The sequence below is a fragment of the Fundulus heteroclitus genome, chromosome 22, assembly GCF_011125445.2.
Source record: "Fundulus heteroclitus isolate FHET01 chromosome 22, MU-UCD_Fhet_4.1, whole genome shotgun sequence".
Lineage (NCBI taxonomy): Eukaryota > Metazoa > Chordata > Actinopteri > Cyprinodontiformes > Fundulidae > Fundulus > Fundulus heteroclitus.
In genome coordinates, this window is record NC_046382.1 from 2,748,955 (window position 1) to 2,767,811 (window position 18,857).

Genomic DNA, 18,857 nt, shown 5'->3' on the forward strand with positions numbered 1-18,857 from the left:
AAGGGTTCTTCTCCAAGATCTTTCACAAAGATGATGATGAAGATAAGGGGACGCAGCAGAAAAAAGGGTTTGATGGCCTCTTTGCTGAGGGACCAGGAGGCATGGAAGGACCAGGAGGGATGGGAGGACCAGGAGGTGGTGAGGAGGCAGGAGGTGGTGAGGAGGCAGGAGGACTCCCAGACCGGACCGTCGCTGTGTCTGACAGAGGTATGTATGAGGAACATCTCTGAGAACGTTCTCCATGTCTTCTCCCATTAGCTTGGGGGGGGGGGGAGTTTTGGAGGACCGGGCTCAGTCTGGATTTTCTTGGCCCAGAACCATCTTAGCGACCCAGAACCCTCTTAGTGACTCAGAACCCTCTTAGTGACTCAGAACCATCTTTGTGACTCAGAACCATCTTTGTGACTCGGAACCATCTTAGCGACTCGGAACCATCTTAGCGACTCGGAACCATCTTAGCGACTCAGAACCATCTTTGTGACCCAGAACCATCTTTGTGACTCAGAACCATCTTTGTGACTCGGAACCATCTTAGCGACTCAGAACCATCTTAGCGACTCAGAACCATCTTTGTGACCTAGAACCATCTTTGTGACTCAGAACCATCTTAGCGACCCAGAACCCTTTTAGTGACTCAGAACCATCTTTGTGACCCAGAACCCTCTTTGTGACTCAGAACCATCTTAGTGACTCAGAACCCTCTTAGTGACTCAGAACCATCTTAGTGACTCAGAACCCTCTTTGTGACTCAGAACCATCTTTGTGACCCAGAACCATCTTTGTGACTCAGAACCATCTTAGCGACCCAGAACCCTTTTAGTGACTCAGAACCATCTTTGTGACCCAGAACCCTCTTTGTGACCCAGAACCCTCTTTGTGACCCAGAACCCTCTTAGTGATTCAGAACCCTCTTAGTGACTCAGAACCCTCTTAGTGACCCAGAACCATCTTAGTGACTCAGAACCATCTTAGTGACTCAGAACCATCTTTGTGACCCAGAACCCTCTTAGTGACCCAGAACCATCTTAGTGACTCAGAACCATCTTAGTGACCCAGAACCCTCTTAGTGACTCAGAACCCTCTTAGTGACCCAGAACGATCTTAGTGACTCAGAACCCTCTTAGTGACTCAGAACCCTCTTAGTGACCCAGAACCATCTTAGTGACTCAGAACCATCTTAGTGACTCAGAACCATCTTTGTGACTCAGAACCCTCTTAGTGACCCAGAACCCTCTTAGTGATTCAGAACGATCTTAGTGACCCAGAACCCTCTTAGTGACCCAGAACCCTCTCAGTGACCCAGAACCCTCTTAGTGACTCAGAACCATCTTAGTGACCCAGAACCCTCTTAGTGATTCAGAACCCTCTTAGTGACCCAGAACCATCTTAGTGACTCAGAACCATCTTAGTGACTCAGAACCATCTTTGTGACCCAGAACCCTCTTAGTGACCCAGAACCATCTTAGTGACTCAGAACCATCTTAGTGACCCAGAACCCTCTTAGTGACTCAGAACCCTCTTAGTGACCCAGAACGATCTTAGTGACTCAGAACCCTCTTAGTGACTCAGAACCCTCTTAGTGACCCAGAACCCTCTTAGTGACCCAGAACCATCTTAGTGACTCAGAACCATCTTAGTGACTCAGAACCATCTTTGTGACTCAGAACCCTCTTAGTGACCCAGAACCCTCTTAGTGACCCAGAACCCTCTTAGTGATTCAGAACGATCTTAGTGACCCAGAACCCTCTTAGTGACCCAGAACCCTCTCAGTGACCCAGAACCATCTTAGTGACTCAGAACCATCTTAGTGAACCAGAACCATCTTAGTGAACCAGAACCCTCTTAGTGACTCAGAACCCTCTTAGTGACCCGATGTTGTCTGACTCTACCAGCCGTGTGAACTGAGGGCAGCTCTGAACATGTAGAACCAATAAAACCTTTTCTGGCTGTTAAACCCAGTTTTAGCTGATAAACAATAAATGATAAATAACTTTACTCTGCGTTCTTCTCACCATCAGAAATAACACTTCTTCTTATTCCCAGACCTGTTTGATGATCTGATGGACGTGGCTGAAGAAACATCTAAGAACTGAGGCCTCCTGGACCTGGAACCTTCATCCGGATGAAATCTGTCAGAACTTCATGTTTTTCTGTCGTTCTTCCTGAATCTGTGTCAAAGGCTTGGAAATTTATTTATAATAAAGAAATAATGTTTTAGTGTAATAAAATTAACTCTGAATCAAGTCCAATCTTTAATTTTAGCATTTTTTTTTTACATATTAGTCAAATTAACCGGCCTGCTTTCATAAACCAATGACCCAATAATCCTCGTTAAGCTCTGAGGATCAGTTTCCCCACAGATCATTTCATCCATAGCTGCCCTCACCTGGTAGGGTTAATGATGGGGGGGGGGGCAACAATAGCCCTGCTCTTTGGTCTGGACCTGCAGTCATCCTCAGAGCAGCCTGCAGGATTCCCTCCTTTCCCAACACTAAGGGGCTTTACGATATGTTAAATTCTTAACATTTATTATTAAATAATATAATTATATTTGTTACATCATATTTATTCAGGCGTATCGGCAGAAACAGACGTGACCTTTGTAACTAAATCTAAATCCATCAGATTACTTCTTACTGACATTTTGACACATTGCCCAACATGATGAGGTGATTTTGTACATTGTTAACAGCTTAGAAACATTCTGTGGTTTCCTGGTTATTCTGTACATTAGCAGCTAGTTAGCATTATGCTAGCTGGGTTTAACACTGTGAAACTGTTATAGTCTACGCTTTGCAAAATGTAGAATACCGGAAGTTAATTTTATTAAGTACAAGCTTAAGTCTTAGTATTAATGTACTTAGTCTTAGACTTCTGTTTATACTTTTCAGCGTAAGTTAGGTTTACTCCACTATACTTTATATAAAATATAGTTTATAAAAAATAAACTTCAAGTACTCTGCCTCATTTTAAGTATACAAGTTTACTCGCAGTACACTTTAATAAAGTACTTTTTACTAAGGGCTGTATTCAAGAAATAAAGCATTTGTGGTTAAAATGTCTGATTTAAATCCAGTATAACTGTGATTATGTGTTTATATGATTTACTGTGAAGGTTTATTGCGGTTTATTAAATCGATTGAAGACGTGTGACATCACTGGGCGATAAACCATGAGAACAACCAGAACTGGTTTATATTATTCACAGAACAGCTTCACTGCAGAGAGAACAGACCTGATAGATGGTGCATAGCAGTAGCAGTGGCCAGCTACTAAAAAGTAAATAACTCTTTAATTCTATGGTTTCATATTGGTGTCTAAATGCTCTCTGCTGCCACACACCATCGAGGTCGGTTCACTGATCTATAATATCCACTGGGTTGCTAATAGCCGCTGTTAGAACGAGTCGCTGTGAAGCCACCAGCCGCCATATTGGTACTCCCTATTTCCCCCCAGTAACTAGGGAATATGTGCGCTACAGCATCGAATAACGAGGATTTTCTCATGTTCAGGGGGGGCTTAAGACTTTTAAAATGTCAAATGCCATATACTTTTATGTTATGTTCTAAAACTATCAAGTACTGAGAAAGTCATGTGCTGAAATATTTAGCATTTTATTTATTTATATATATATATAAACATTTAAAGAAATATATACATAAAATACAAAAACATATACAGTATTTACATATATGTATACATATATATATATATTTACACATATTTATATATACATATATATTTAATATGAATAATGTAAAATATTTCAGCACCTAATTTCCTAGTAGTTGATAGTTTTAGTACATCCACTGACTGTAGAATTACCTGTGAAACGTTTTCACTCAGCCAGAAAACTGCTTGTTGTTGCAACCAAATCCTGTGGAATTCTGGGAGAGTAGGGAGTAGCAAGATGGCGGCCAGTGACATCAGTTTTTCAGCAAATCAGCACTCCAGTGTATCATATAGCTCAGTGGGTCGGTTCAGTGGTCAGTCATTGGAACTGCAGGTAAATTTCTTCTGAATCCAAGATGGCCAACAAACAGCCCCCCCTGTCGACCACTGCTGGCATTTCCTCTCAGTCCTTTTATGGTGGAAGAGCCAACAGGTTAAAAAAATATGATTTACAGTAACATCTAAGGAAGGACGTTATATGTTTGAAATATAAAGGTTTTTGTCCAATATGTAGAAAGTTACTATTAACCATGTGTCCAGTGAATGGTCTCATCTCATGGCTAGTCCTCTGAGGACGGTACAAACCCATAGAAAATGATCCAAACCCTTTACCATCAGCACATGGGGGGTGATAGCTTAGCTAAAACTAACACGTCTCTCCTGTTTAGTTTCATCATTAGTTCTGACTGCTGGGACGTCAGGCTACAAATACTTTAGACTGTTAATATCATGTAGTTTATTAAACAACTAGAAGGTCTATAAAAAAGTTCTATTTGTTTGGATAGAAATCGTTGTATTTGTCTGAATTTGTCTGAAATCGTTGTTATAGAACGTATGTAGCTGTTATAAAATGTAAATTCTGGGTCACCTTCAGAGCGACTTTTTCAGCGCATTCAGAGAGAAAAGGCAACAGAAATATTTGAGAACCGCTGGTATAATCTAAATATGGACACGGTTTCTACGGTAGCAATATATTACAGACTAAAGGCCAAATTCATAGAGAACATATGTATGTTTTAGGGCCACAGTGTCACTGTTCTACTGTGGAACTAAATTTATTGTTTTGGAGAATTTAACTTATCAGCTGCACAACACTGAGCAGCACTGGTCATGTGCTGCCATCTAGTGGCTGAGCAACAAACCACAGTCAACGCCGTTCTGATGAATCCACAACAGGTTAAAAATAAAACAACTGGACTTTTATTCTGAAGCTGAAGACGTTTCTCTTCCATCCAGGAAGTTTTCTCAGTTCTAAATGTCTGCAGTAGTGAGGAGTTCCAGCTTTATGGACCAGCAGGCCTCCTAAGATTCACCTGGAGATTCACCTGCAACTGGTCGCCCCATCAATGGAGAGTCGGTAGACTCCTCGTTAGCCTCCTCGTTAGGCTCCTCGTTAGCCTCCTCGTTAGGCTCCTCGTTAGGCTCCTCGTTAGGCTCCTCGTTAGGCTCCTCGTTAGCCTCCTCGTTAGGCTCCTTGTTAGGCTCCTCGTTAGCCCATCTCCCAGCATTAATGCTGTGGTCACATCATGGAGGTGATCATTTAAAACCTGAGCCTGATGGTGATGGTGAACCGTCAGAACACCAGTTTTAACTCAGATGGAGCAATAAAACATAATGTGTACATACAGTAACCTTGGAAATTAAACTAATTATTTATTGTTAGCTTTCCATCCACATCCAGCTAACTGCTAGCTTTGTAGCTGATGCCCAGAAGGCTGTAGGCCTCCATCCTCCATGGAGAATCAAGCTAGGCTCCGCCCACCAGGTGGGTTCTGGTCCTGTTGGAGCCTTCATGGACCTGGGACCTGAAGGTCCAGCAGAGTGAAGTCCTGACCAATGGGAACGCTGTTCTCATCAACCAGGAAGTGGCTCCGCACCGTGATGACGAAGGTCTTCCTGGGCAGAGACAGCAGGCTCTGGATCTTCTCCGCCACCACCTGGATGTGTCTCACCTGGGAACCTGGAGCTGACGGAGCGACAGCAGAGGGATCAGAACATCTGGTCACCTGACCTGAGGTCACCTGACCACCTCACCTGACCACCTCACCTGACCACCTCACCTGACCTGAGACCCGCAGTCACCTGACCTTCTCACCTGACCATCTCACCTGACCACCTTACCTGACCTGACCATCTCACCTGACCTGAGACCCGCAGTCACCTGACCATCTCACCTGAGCATCTCACCTGAGCATCTCACCTGACCATCTCACCTGACCATCTCACCTGACCACCTTACCTGACCTGACCATCTCACCTGACCTGAGACCCGCAGTCACCTGACCATCTCACCTGACCATCTCACCTGAGCATCTCACCTGACCATCTCACCTGACCACCTTACCTGACCTGACCATCTCACCTGACCTGAGACCCGCAGTCACCTGACCATCTCACCTGACCATCTCACCTGACCTTCTCACCTGAGCATCTCACCTGACCACCTCACCTGACCATCTCACCTGAGCTGCGCTGGAGTCGGTCCGGTGGAGCTTCCAGGATCTTCTGCAGAGGAACCGGAGGAACCTGGACACACAGGTGATTGCAGCCCCGCCCACCGACCGTCAGCACACCTGGCCTGAAACCCAGCCATGACATGATCAGAACACCTGTAATTCTCGGTGGTGATGTCATCGGTGACGTGGGCAGCACCTGTAGAAGCGGCGCACGGCGGTGTGGGGCAGGCAGGGGTAGCAGGGCCCGTAGATCCCGTTCTGGTCCGTGTCCAGCTCCACGGAGCAGCGAGCGCAGCCCGTGTAGGTGACATCACCGCTCAGCGCCGCCACGATGCCGTCCAATGGCGTGGAGGCGCCCAGGACCGGCTGGGGCGGGTTCTGGGAGGGCGGAGCCTCCTGGAACTGGAAGGTGAGGACCTGGACTCTGAGCTCCACCTCACCTGGAGCAGAGAGGAACGCCTTCATGTCCTGTTAGGATCTGCTCAGCTCTGCTTTACCCTGCTTAGTGGTTCTGATCCAGCTCTACCTGCAGGTTCTGATCCAGCTCTACCTGCAGGTTCTGGTTCAGCTCTACCTGCAGGTTCTGGTTCAGCTCTACATGCAGGTTCTGATCCAGCTCTACATGCAGCAGGTTCTGATCCAGCTCTACCTGCAGGTTCTGATCCAGCTCTACCTGCAGGTTCTGGTCCAGCTCTACCTGCAGGTTCTGGTCCAGCTCTACCTGCAGGTTCTGATCCAGCTCTACCTGCAGGTTCTGATCCAGCTCTACCTGCAGGTTCTGGTTCAGCTCTACCTGCAGGTTCTGGTTCAGCTCTACCTGCAGGTTCTGATCCAGCTCTACCTGCAGGTTCTGGTTCAGCTCTACCTGCAGGTTCTGATCCAGCTCTACCTGCAGGTTCTGATCCAGCTCTACCTGCAGGTTCTGGTTCAGCTCTACCTGCAGGTTCTGACCCAGCTCTACCTGCAGGTTCTGGTCCAGCTCTACATGCAGGTTCTGGTCCAGCTCTACCTGCAGGTTCTGGTCCAGCTCTACATGCTGCAGGTTCTGATCCAGCTCTACCTGCAGGTTCTGATCCAGCTCTACATGCTGCAGGTTCTGATCCAGCTCTACATGCTGCAGGTTCTGATCCAGCTCTACCTGCAGGTTCTGGTCCAGCTCTACATGCAGGTTCTGGTCCAGCTCTACCTGCAGGTTCTGGTTCAGCTCTACCTGCAGGTTCTGATCCAGCTCTACCTGCAGGTTCTGGTTCAGCTCTACCTGCAGGTTCTGATCCAGCTCTACCTGCAGGTTCTGATCCAGCTCTACCTGCAGGTTCTGGTTCAGCTCTACCTGCAGGTTCTGACCCAGCTCTACCTGCAGGTTCTGGTCCAGCTCTACATGCAGGTTCTGGTCCAGCTCTACCTGCAGGTTCTGGTCCAGCTCTACATGCTGCAGGTTCTGATCCAGCTCTACCTGCAGGTTCTGATCCAGCTCTACATGCTGCAGGTTCTGATCCAGCTCTACATGCTGCAGGTTCTGATCCAGCTCTACCTGCAGGTTCTGGTCCAGCTCTACATGCAGGTTCTGGTCCAGCTCTACCTGCAGGTTCTGGTCCAGCTCTACATGCAGGTTCTGATCCAGCTCTACCTGCAGGTTCTGATCCAGCTCTACCTGCAGGTTCTGACCCAGCTCTACCTGCAGGTTCTGATCCAGCTCTACCTGCAGGTTCTGGTTCAGCTCTACCTGCAGGTTCTGGTCCAGCTCTACCTGCAGGTTCTGATCCAGCTCTACATGCAGGTTCTGGTTCAGCTCTACCTGCAGGTTCTGACCCAGCTCTACCTGCAGGTTCTGATCCAGCTCTACATGCAGGTTCTGGTTCTGGTTCTGGTTCTGGTCACCCACTCACCGCTGTACTTCTGGGACAGCAGCGTGTCCACGTCCAGCTCCAGAGGAGCGCTGCGTCCCCTCTGGCGGCGCCACGCCCGCTGGAAGTCCAGCGCCCGCCGGTCCGTGGGGTCCAGAGGTCCGACTGAGCTCCATGGGGTCGAGTGCAGCTCCAGGAGGTCAGAGGTCAACCCTTCCCTCACCAGGAGGACTCTGAAGTCCCAAACAGCATCTGAGGACACAGACAGAGGAACTAAAAGTCCTGATCCGGTTCCTCCTGGTCCGGCTCAGCGGTTCTCCTCCTGACTCCACTGCGTTAACATTGACCTTTGACCCCTTCAGGCAGAAACAGGACTACAGGAAGCGTTCTCATACCTCTGTGTTTGCTGAAGCGCGGCTGCCAGGCCATGGCCCCCCCCCACAGCAGCAGCGCCCCCCGCTGGCCGCCCGGCTGCTCCACGGTCAGAACCGCCTGCTGCTGAAGGGCAGAGCGGCTGCCGGCCTCCGCCTCGTTCCTCCACTCTGACACAGAGAGACAGGTGAGCGTCACCACCTGCTGCAGGTAAGTCAACGTCTTCATCCACGTCTTCATCACAGACCCTGGTGGAGACGTTAGTCTCCATCAACTCAGAACATGGAGGCTGAAAACTGTTCATCTGCTTCTGCAGGTCTGAGGACCTTCAGCTGTGAAACCCTGCATCTGTTTTCTGACATATTAAAGGAGCGATAAGTAAGATATTCACTGTAAAAATCTCACTAAACAGTTTAGCTGTTTTGCTGCAGACATGGAAGCCAGGAAGAGAAGCGGACCAGAACCAGAACCAGAACCAGAACCAGAACAGACCAGATCACATCCTCATGGACCCGTCCTGTGGAGGTAAACATTCCCAACAGCAGCAGTCAGTGGCAGCCTGTTGTTCCGATCTGAGCCACTAGGTGTCAGTATCACTTACAGCTGATTTAACAAACTTAATATTAAAAACATCTGAGTTCTGTCTGTAAATTCATTGTGTGGCTGACGCAGAAAAAGGGCGTTTTATTTTATTATTTTTTGTGTGTGTTTACTAAGACTAAGGTTTGTCATGTTACTGACACCTACTGGTGAATTTGAGTACTGCGGGCAGAGCTGAACTGGTACGGAGAACGTCAGTTCAGCTCTGGAGAACATGTTCCATTAAGAGGCTTCCTGCATACAGACAGAAGACAGAGACGGGTAGCTGGACATTTTTGATTCAAAACACGGACATATGGTTGGAAAACTTCTAAATGTTTGGTTAGAAGGCGCACACAGTATGTTTATGTATTTTATTCTGTAAGGTTTGTTTTGTTGTAAATGCTTTTAAGCTAACATCTGTGTTATAATATTCATTCATTATAGTTTTTCACTGTGTTTGCTGGCAAAAAAGAAGATTTGCTGTGTGACTAAGAAAATAAAAGCTGGTCAAACATCAGTTGGAGCGTGGCTTTAATCTGAAGCAGACAAAAAACCTTTGGGAGCGCTTACACATCGTATGATTAAGATCTAATTATGACATCATGTCCGCCTTTAGGCGTTCCAGTTTCCCTCTTGATGGAAAAAACATGGACGCTGGCTTTAAAGCCTTTATTAAAATGACTATTACAGCAAACCTCAGAACGTGTTTTAAAATCACGTTTATTTTAAAATCAGTGTGTTATTTAAGCCGCGCTGAGCTGCTGGACTGAACATGGAGAGTTTACCAGCAGGAGGCGACTCTTCGCTGCTGGTTCAGCCTCTATGGAGACTGCTGGTAAAACAGGAACATTAACGCTGCTCTGGGCAGATAAAGATCTGAAACGTCCCGCTGATGAACCCTAAACGGTGGAACCTGACCGACTAAACGTTACAGAAATAACAGAGAGCCGCTGAAAAGAGTCAAATATGACGTCAGTAGCAGCCATCAGAGGTCAGGGGTCATCCTGTGGAAAGTTACGACTTCACTGCAAAAAACGGATCTAAAAATAAGTAAAATGTTCTTAGAATTAGTGTTTTTGTCCGAGATTCGAGCAGGTAAATAATATTATCTGCTAACGGAACGAGTATTCTGACCCCTAAAATAAGATAATTAGACATGCTGCACTTGAAACCAGACGATGGAGATGAGTTGTTCCTATTTTAAGTCCATTGGCAGATCATTTTATTTACCTGCTCAAATCTAGGACAGATACACTCGTTTATATTATTTATTTTTCGTTCAGTTTTTGCAGTGTGGAGGTCAGAAATTACAACGCAGCGTTATTTAAAATGTTTGTTAGATCACACAAAGCAAATAAATAACGTTACATGGTGCTATGAGAAGCCCTGAAGAGTGAGCCCACCTGCCTGGCCCCGCCCACCCTGACCGGCTCACCTGAGCTGACGTGTGAGTGTGTGACGCGCAGCAGGGCGTGGACCAGGGTGTTGACCCGCAGCGTCGTCAGGGTGACGTACGGCAGGCGCCGCAGGTCCTGCTGGGCCCGCCGGGCCACCGACACCAGCAGGGGGCGCCGCTCCACAATGAAGCTCCGCAGAGCGCCCAGGGAGGCGGGGCTAACGAGCCCGCTACCTGGAGACACAGGCTGGGTGAGGCAGACACACCTGAGCGGAGCAGGCTGCTGATTGGCTGCTGCTTACCTGGCTGTGAGGAGGAGGCGTGGCCCAGGTTCAGCAGCTTGCTGGAAAAGGTGGACTGCAGCACCGTCTCTCCTCTCCACCTGTCCTCCCTCACCTGCAGCCCTGAACACACACAGAACCTTAGAACACAGACCTTACACAACCTCAGCAGAACCTCAGCAGGACCTCAGCAGAACCCGGTTCTGTAAGGTCCAACAGCGCTGTGTGCACCTGAGATGAGCAGAACGTCTCCTGGGTTCACCGTCAGGACCCAGAACGCCGCTCTCCTCCACAGCACCACCTTCATCTCAGCTCCTGATTGGTCCGTCACCACCACGGACGCCAGAGGAACCGCCGCTCCTGCCGACGGGCCCGACTTGACCTTTGAGTAAACGGATCAGAACCTCAGGGACAGTCTTAGGTTCTCTGAGCTCCTCAGATCAGATCTGGTGTCATGTCCTGTGATCGGGTCAGCAGGCGGTTCTGCTGCTGCAGAAAGGAGTTAAGGGGGGGGGGGGGGGGTTCTAAAACCACGTTCTGTGCTTCAGGCTGAACTGTGACCACTCCTACAGCGCTGACATAAATAATTATGACAATAATCTAAAAACTATCAAACAAGCGCCCAGCTGGGCTCCTCTGACCACATCGAGCTAAAAGTTTATTACTAATTATAATAGTTTATTATTAATTATATTATATTAGTTTATTATTCATTATATTAGTTTATTATTAATTATATTATATTAGTTTATTATTCATTATATGATATTAGTTTATTATTAATTATATGATATTAGTTTATTATTAATTATATTATATTAGTTTATTATTAATTATATTATATTCGTTTATTATTAATTATAATATATTCGTTTATTATTAATTGTAATATATTCGTTTATTATTAATTATATTATATTAGTTTATTATTAATTATAATATATTCGTTTATTATTAATTATAATATATTCGTTTATTATTAATTATAATATATTCGTTTATTATTAATTATATTATATTAGTTTATTATTAATTATAATATATTCATTTATTATTAATTATAATATATTCGTTTATTATTAATTACATTATATTAGTTTATTATTAATTATATTATATTAGTTTATTATTAATTATAATATATTCGTTTATTATTAATTATAATATATTCGTTTATTATTAATTATATTATATTAGTTTATTATTAATTATATTATATTAGTTTATTATTAATTATAATATATTTGTTTATTATTAATTATAATATATTCGTTTATTATTAATTAATTATATTCGTTTATTATTAATTAATTATATTAGTTTATTATTAATTATATGATATTAGTTTATTATTAATTATATTATATTTGTTTATTATTAATTGTAATATATTCGTTTATTATTAATTATATTATATTAGTTTATTATTAATTATAATATATTCGTTTATTATTAATTATAATATATTCATTTATTATTAATTATAATATATTTGTTTATTATTAATTATATTATATTAGTTTATTATTAATTATATTATATTAGTTTATTATTAATTATAATATATTCGTTTATTATTAATTATAATATATTAGTTTATTATTAATTATATTATATTAGTTTATTATTAATTATATTATATTAGTTTATTATTAATTATATTATATTAGTTTATTATTAATCTGCTGATGCTTCTCAGTCTGGTGTTAAGGAGACATGTGGACCTACCTGGACCTCCTTCAGGTGGCATGGGTGGACCACCACCACCAGGATGGAGTACCTGTGTCCCACCTGGTCACACCTGTCCAGGGTGGTGGTGGTGGTGGTGGAGGTGGAGGAGCTTCCTGCAGCCTCTGCTCCTTCACAGGTTCTGGGTTTCTTGCTGCAGGGGGGCTTAGTGGGGGGGTCCTGGGGGTCTGAGCCCTGAGAGCAGAGGACGCCGTCCTCGGTGGTCTCCATGACGACGCCGCCCTGCTCCGCCCTGGGACTGGGACAGGTGTGACTGAAGAGCTCCAGGGAGGCTGCAGGAGGCGAAGCAGCGGGGCTGAGGAGCTCCGGGGTGGAGGAGGAGGAGGTGGGGGTGTGGGGGGGTTTCTGAGGGCTGGAAGCTGATTGGACGCTGCGTCTGCCTCTCATGATGAGGGCCTGACTCAGAGTCCAGGTGCTGAGGTACTGGGTGCTGGTGGAAGGACCAGGGATGGGTTCTGGTCCTGGTTCTGGTCCTGGTTCTGGTTCTGGGTCTGGTTCTGGGTCTGGTTCTGGTCCTGGTTCTGGTTCTGGGTCTGGTTCTGGGTCTGGTTGGGCTGCAGGGAAGCAGCTGTCCAGGTACTCCAGCACTGAAGCAGAACACGGATCTTCTTCAGCGCCGTCTGAGTCTCTCTGGGTCCCCAGAGCTGCTGGTCCGGTTCTGTCGGGTCGGCCTCTCGCTGCCTCTGTGGTCCGGTCAGATTCTGGTTCTGTTGGGTTCCCGCTGCTTTCTAAGCCCTGACTGGATGGTTCTGGCCCGTCACCCACAGAGTCCATCCTAGAGGTTCTGGCTCCGTTCCCAGGGATCCCTGAGAGGACGGGAAGAGAAACGGTTAACGCTACAGAACATGGAGGAACCAGCAGCCGGTCCGTCTGAGGGGAACCAGGACCGGGTCGACCCGACGGACCAGAACCAGCGTCAGAGGAACCCTTTGATTCAGACAGAAACAGCAAACGGTGCAGGAAAACTAACAAAACAACTTTAAGCTCTGACTCTGTTCCTTCATCAGAACCAGGTCCAAAGGGATCCTGGACCCGTCCAGAACCCGTCCAGAACCGCAGGACGAGGGATTAGCAGGTTAGGGATGGAAGCTGCTGCGGCTCTAAGGCGCCCCGCATCACAAAAATAGCTCCAGAAAACTGATATAATACCAAGAAATGAATGTTCTGTTGGGCCAAACACAATATTTCAATAGTTGATATTGGAAGGCTTAAAAATCATGATATAGCACCTTTGAAAAATTAAATATAACAGATAAAAATGCTGACAAGATCTAAACTAAAGAGGTTAAATATTATCAGTAAACAGAAAAACTGGCAGAGCCGTTAAATATGTCACAGGACAGAAAAAAACAAGAAATCAGGGAGAGAAAACAAAAAGCTAAAGAAGAAAATCTGAAATAAATCTGAATAAAACTACTAATAAAACAAAACCTGAGCATAAAGAGCAGAAAACATTTAGACAGCATAGATCTAAAAGCAGGTTCTGCTGCAGAACCAGCCACGTTGTTCTGGTTCTGTCTGGATCTCTGAGGGTTTAGACGGTCTTACCTGCACACAGCATCAGAGAGTTCTACCTGCTGAACAGAACCTGAACTGATGTCTCACCTGCTGCAGGTGTGAGGCGGCCCTCCCTCCAGGTGAGCTCCAGGTGTCTCCACCCTGCAGAGGGACGCTCCTCCAGTCCGGCTCCAGGTTCTGATCCACAGACGGAGGCCGGAGGAGGCGCCCCCAGGAAGACGTGGATCTTTGGCCGCTGATCCATGATGTCTGCAGACGAACACAACAGAACGTATCGACCTGTTAGAGCTCAGAACCTGAAATATAAACGTCTTAATCTGGATGGCATTAACTCTTCCTCTGGTAATAAAGTAAAATAGGTGTCATATCCACTGAGCCTGGTTCTGGTTCTGCTGGAGGTTCTCCTCCCTGTCAAAGGGGAGTTTTCCTCTCCACTGTCGCTTCATGCATGCTCAGTATGAGGGATTGCTGCAAAGCCATCAACAATGCAGACGACTGTCCACTGTGGCTCTACGCTCTTTCAGGAGGAGTGAATGCTGCTTGGAGAGACTTGATGCAACCTGCTGGGTTTCCTTAGAGAGGAAACTTTCTCACCAACCTGGAGGATCTGATGGAGTCTGACTTTGGAAAGAGCCTTGATGAGATGATTCATGAATTGGTGCTATATGAATAAAACTGAACTGAACAGAACCGGTCCAATCAGAGCCGTTTTATCTGAACTGGCACATGATTTCATTCACATAACTGTCAAACAGAAAACAAGTAACTCGTCAGGTAAAACATCAGTAACACTGACCCAGACGGTTCAGAACCCAGACGGTTTAGAACCCAGACGGTCCAGAACCCAGACGGTCCAGAACCCAGACGGTTGTGCCTGGAACTCATGGAGATGTGTGACTGAGGTGTTTCTACCTCTTCTGTTAAACAACCATGACTGAGCAGAAAGCAGAACCTGGACCCAGCTGCAGACTCTGACCGCTTCCACATAAGGCAGCAATAACAGAGGCCATTAACACGCCTTCATGAGCTTAACCAATCAGAGGCCGGATGCTGGGGGAGGTGGCGTTTCCTCAGAGGAAAGCTGAGGTCTGGTTTTCTGAAGGTAAATTCTTTATAGTCCCACGGTGGAGAGGTTCAGGTGAGACAGCAGCAGACAGAGTTACACCCAGTTTACTGCAGTGAGACAAACATCAGTGACATCATCTGGTCAGACACTCTGAATCCGGTGAATTCTCACCTGATTTCCAGATAAATCAACTGACTGAAAACGTCACCCTTTAGGGGCTACATGGGACCAACTGATTGAATTAAATGATGTCTAACTTAATAAATAATTTCGATTTTGTATTGAAAGTAAGCAAACTTCCAGAGCTCCGTCCCAGGAAGCCCGACTTTAACTCCGCTTATTGGTGCAAATAAAAGAACACTAGGAACCAGATGGTGGGGAATTACCTTCCATAAGGAAGATTTTATGGGTATATATATATATATATATATATATATATGAGAGAGAGAGATTTATGTGTGTATAATGTGTGTGTATATTAGATTAATATGTAACTGTAAAATATGTAAGTGCATGTACATTTTTCATCCAGTTTGACTTCAGTTTAAATAGTTTTAGTTCTGAATAAATATGTGTAATCTGTCTGAAAGGTCACGATCACTGTGATCATATGATTAAATGAGATCTGAGCTGCCTCCTATTCATTTTGACAGCAGATGTCTGATCTGTGGTCTGACCCAAGATGGCCGCCCTGTAGGCACGTCAGCCTAGCGGCCGGCAGCGACCAATGAGGCGTCTACGTATATGATGTCTATGGGTGGGACGGGCCTGTCACTACCTGATCCGTACCATCAGCTGATTTTCACGAACAGAATAACCTTCGGTAGGCAATATTTAGTTTTTTATTCTTTTGTATTTTTTCGAGGCAGGGGGTTCTTTTTGTATATTTTCTGTACACTGTGATTGCCCACTGTCTCTGCATTGTTTACATTTCAATTGTTTACTGTTAAATCACTGCTGCACTTTATCTTTTATCCTGTAATTTACTGTAATTTTCAAGCTGTATGCAAACAAAATGTCGTTCTGTACGCACTCTGTGCATAAAAATGAAAATAAAGTTGTCTAAGTCTAAGTGAGAACAAATCCATCCATGCACTCTGTAACTGGGATGGCTGTAATTCACATCTCTGCCTGATGGGGGCAGTGCTGAATGATCACTGCAACCCATGAGCAAGGCAGTAGAGGCAGTTCAGGATTCAGAAAGACGACCAGAGCTGCAGAATCAGTTCTTATTTTATTGCTTTATAGGAGTAATAATTGTGAATAATACAGAAAATCACAATAATGAATTTGTAACAAGGATAATAATAATTATTTAGTTTATGGATTCTATATTCACTTTTTATCTCAAGACACTTTAAAAGACAAACAGGTCCACTTCATATCCACCGATATAAAAATACATAAATTAAACATATGGACTCTGAACCAATTACCAGCAGCTCAGTTTGGTGTGTTTCCAACAACGGTAGCATGAGGTCAGAGGTCATGAACAGGTTATAATTTCAGCCTCTAACATCGTACCGCAGCCCAGAGCCAGAGGGAATATTTAGGTGGACCAACATGTGGAATATCACTTGCAGGAGACATCGGCTCTAAATTTAGTGAAGGAGACATTTAGTCTCTGCCATTACACTGCTGGGTTTTTATCTGGATTTATTTTTAGATTTAATTTGAAAGAGCCAGTGAAACTCCACAGTTAAAGGTTCCTTAAACTGGAGGTTCCTGCCTGAACGCTGCTCTGGACGGGTTCTTTCTAAAGGTTTGCATACGTGAAGAACCTTTTGGGTATTTTTGCATACGGATGAAAGGTTTTATAAAGGTTTGACCAGTTTAGCTACTCCTTAATGACGCGACATGCAAATAAGAACTGGGAGATCAAGAGTGTCACACCGCAGTGCATTCTGGGTACTCGTATGGTAAAATGCAGCGCATGTTAGATGGTCGACAGGAAGCAGAATCTGGACTGAATTTAGGAATATCTAGAAATGGTCACTTTGTTTTTCTATGGAAGTTTTTGTCTCTGATTCAGAGCCGACGTCTCACTAAAATGTCATTATGGCTGCATAATGATAAAGACATCCCAGACTAGACTACTTATATTTAAAGTAGATTTTCCTTTAATTATGCGTACTGTAATATAAAAGACAATACAAGTTACATTTAATTTCCCTTTGAGTAATAAAGTATTTTAAATTAAATTAATCCCAGTTCAGTTTCAACGTTTCTGATTTTCACATCCTGCTGGCGTATTAGTTATTATTTTGGCCGTTTTACGCTTTGTTTTTGCTCAATTTGTTAGTAAATAAAGCCATTCGTGTTTTTTTATAATAGCAATGGAAGCATGACTTTGCGCGTGCAGAGGAGGGGATAAACCAGGAAGCAGCTAACGGCTATTAGCATCTCCCAGCAAAGACATGGAAATAATAGTCCATGATCCTGAGGGAAAAAAGCTAATATATATATATATATATATATATATATATATATATATATATATATATATATATATATATATATATATTCATTGTTCACTGAAGCCGATACTAATCTGCTGGGATGTGACTGCAGAGTTGATTGACGTGAATAAATGATTTATACTGTGATTTTAGTAATAACGCTCTTATTGGCCTCTACAGTCTGAAGTAATAACATTATAAATAGATCAATTGATTGATTGGTTCTTACCTTGGAGCTGTGTCCTTGTTTCCGTTTATGAACAGGAAATTAATTTCTCCATGATGTTCTGATATGAGGCTCTTATAGTTGCTGTACGTCGGTTTATTGGGGGATGGTGGCCTAGTGGTTAGAGTAGCGTGCTTGCACTCAGAGAAGGATGCAAGTTCCCGGTTCTATCCCCACTGCCTGCACTCTGGGTCCCTGAGCAAGACCCTTAACCCCAGATTGCTCCCCAGGCGCCGCACATGGCAGCCCACTGCTCCCCAAGGGGATGGGTTAAGATGCAGAAGTGAATTTCTCCATTGTGAGATCAATAAAGTTCAATTTATTTTTTATTTATTTACTTTAATTAATAACGGCTGGTCTAGCGGTTGCTTTGCCACAAGCTATTCAGAGGGTCAGGTTTGGTTTGGCTTTATTATTAATAGTGATTTATAATTTTTTATGTTATTATTATGCTTTCTGATAGTTCTCAGGTACTGCCGGTAGACGGGGCCACGTCTGTTTATATCTGATCATCTCTCCTGGTGATGGGGTTATGCTTAGGCTCAAAAAGGATTATCGATACACTGTCAGGGTGGACACTTGGTCTATATAACCTTATCATGACCAAACAGTTTTTGGTCTTTTTTTTATAGGCATATAATGTGGCTATATACCTTTTAAGGCACTTCCTCCATAGTAAGGCCTACTTTTTTATAAAAACCTGGGTTGACCCTAAGGCAGTGCCGCCCTGAGCAATGAGCCACTTTCCTGTTAAATCCCACCACTGGTCAAAGGACAGAAAACAACAGTTTATCATGTTAAATGCTCAAATATACAGCAGTTTAAAAGCATCTGAATACATTTCATGGACACTTATTTTGAAGGTATGCCCGGTATATGCTAGCTAGCTTGTTTTAACGCTATTTTACGCTGTTAGAAGAACGTAAAGTAGCCAAAGATAATTAAACCCTTCTTGTCAGACTCGTGTTCGCTCTACCCGTGAAGCAGCGCCTCTATTTAAAGCGTTATTACTCGTTTTCTCCTGTGTTTCTGCTGTTTGTGTTGAGCTAAGCTAACGGCTAACCGTAGCAGCCACCGCGCGCCGCTCCCTAAACGGCCTCGTGCCAGCTCCGGTTTGAATAAAGGGGCTCGGCATGGGCACGTGACCTACCTGCTGTGGCACGCAGCGGCTGCAGGCAGGAGGAGGAGGAGGAGGAGGAGGAGCAGAAGGAGGAGGAGGGAGGAGGGAGGAGGGAG

The 18,857-nt window shown here is 44.5% G+C and overlaps 2 protein-coding genes across 6 annotated transcripts in view; one reads left to right on the forward strand and one right to left on the reverse strand.

Annotated features, from left to right (window-relative positions):
- The window catches only part of LOC118557090 (dr1-associated corepressor homolog), a 20,709-nt gene extending 18,465 nt beyond the window's left edge, over nucleotides 1-2,244 (forward strand). Inside the window, exons 3-4 of the mRNA XM_036126230.1 lie at nucleotides 154-207; nucleotides 2,044-2,244. Coding sequence (XP_035982123.1) covers nucleotides 154-207; nucleotides 2,044-2,093 — 104 coding nt within the window. The 3' untranslated portion in view covers nucleotides 2,094-2,244. The remainder of the gene's footprint in view (nucleotides 1-153; nucleotides 208-2,043) is intronic.
- A 2,438-nt stretch (nucleotides 2,245-4,682) lies between these two features.
- Nucleotides 4,683-18,831, reverse strand: shld2 (shieldin complex subunit 2). 5 transcript variants are annotated; one of them, XM_021314315.2, is made up of 11 exons: nucleotides 18,772-18,831; nucleotides 13,958-14,119; nucleotides 12,332-13,158; nucleotides 10,835-10,985; nucleotides 10,625-10,726; nucleotides 10,362-10,556; nucleotides 8,368-8,514; nucleotides 8,015-8,224; nucleotides 6,325-6,568; nucleotides 6,135-6,250; nucleotides 4,683-5,638 (listed from the first exon to the last, which is right to left on the reverse strand). In XM_021314315.2, exons 2-11 carry the CDS (start codon nucleotides 14,112-14,114, stop codon nucleotides 5,463-5,465), a joined length of 2,325 nt encoding a protein of 774 aa, XP_021169990.2. In that variant the 5' UTR covers nucleotides 14,115-14,119; nucleotides 18,772-18,831; the 3' UTR covers nucleotides 4,683-5,462. The 5 variants fall into 5 exon arrangements, with proteins under 5 accessions (XP_021169990.2, XP_021169991.2, XP_012714184.3 ...); XM_021314316.2 differs by lacking the exon at nucleotides 18,772-18,831 and adding an exon at nucleotides 17,625-17,829 and having other exon boundaries at nucleotides 10,362-10,552; nucleotides 10,625-10,718; XM_012858730.3 differs by lacking the exon at nucleotides 18,772-18,831 and adding an exon at nucleotides 17,625-17,826.
- Nucleotides 18,832-18,857: the final 26 nt, after the last annotated feature.

Bases quoted from the DNA above. Each gene is read 5' to 3' on its own strand.
- shld2 (XM_021314315.2), bottom strand. From the start codon at position 14,114: ATGGATCAGCGGCCAAAGATCCACGTCTTCCTGGGGGCGCCTCCTCCG. The intron at 10,557-10,624 runs GTAAGCAGCAGC...CTGTGTCTCCAG, and splicing joins CGCCTCCTCCTCACAGCCAG to GTAGCGGGCTCGTTAGCCCC. The intron at 8,515-10,361 runs GTGAGCCGGTCA...TCTCTGTGTCAG, and splicing joins ACACTCACACGTCAGCTCAG to AGTGGAGGAACGAGGCGGAG.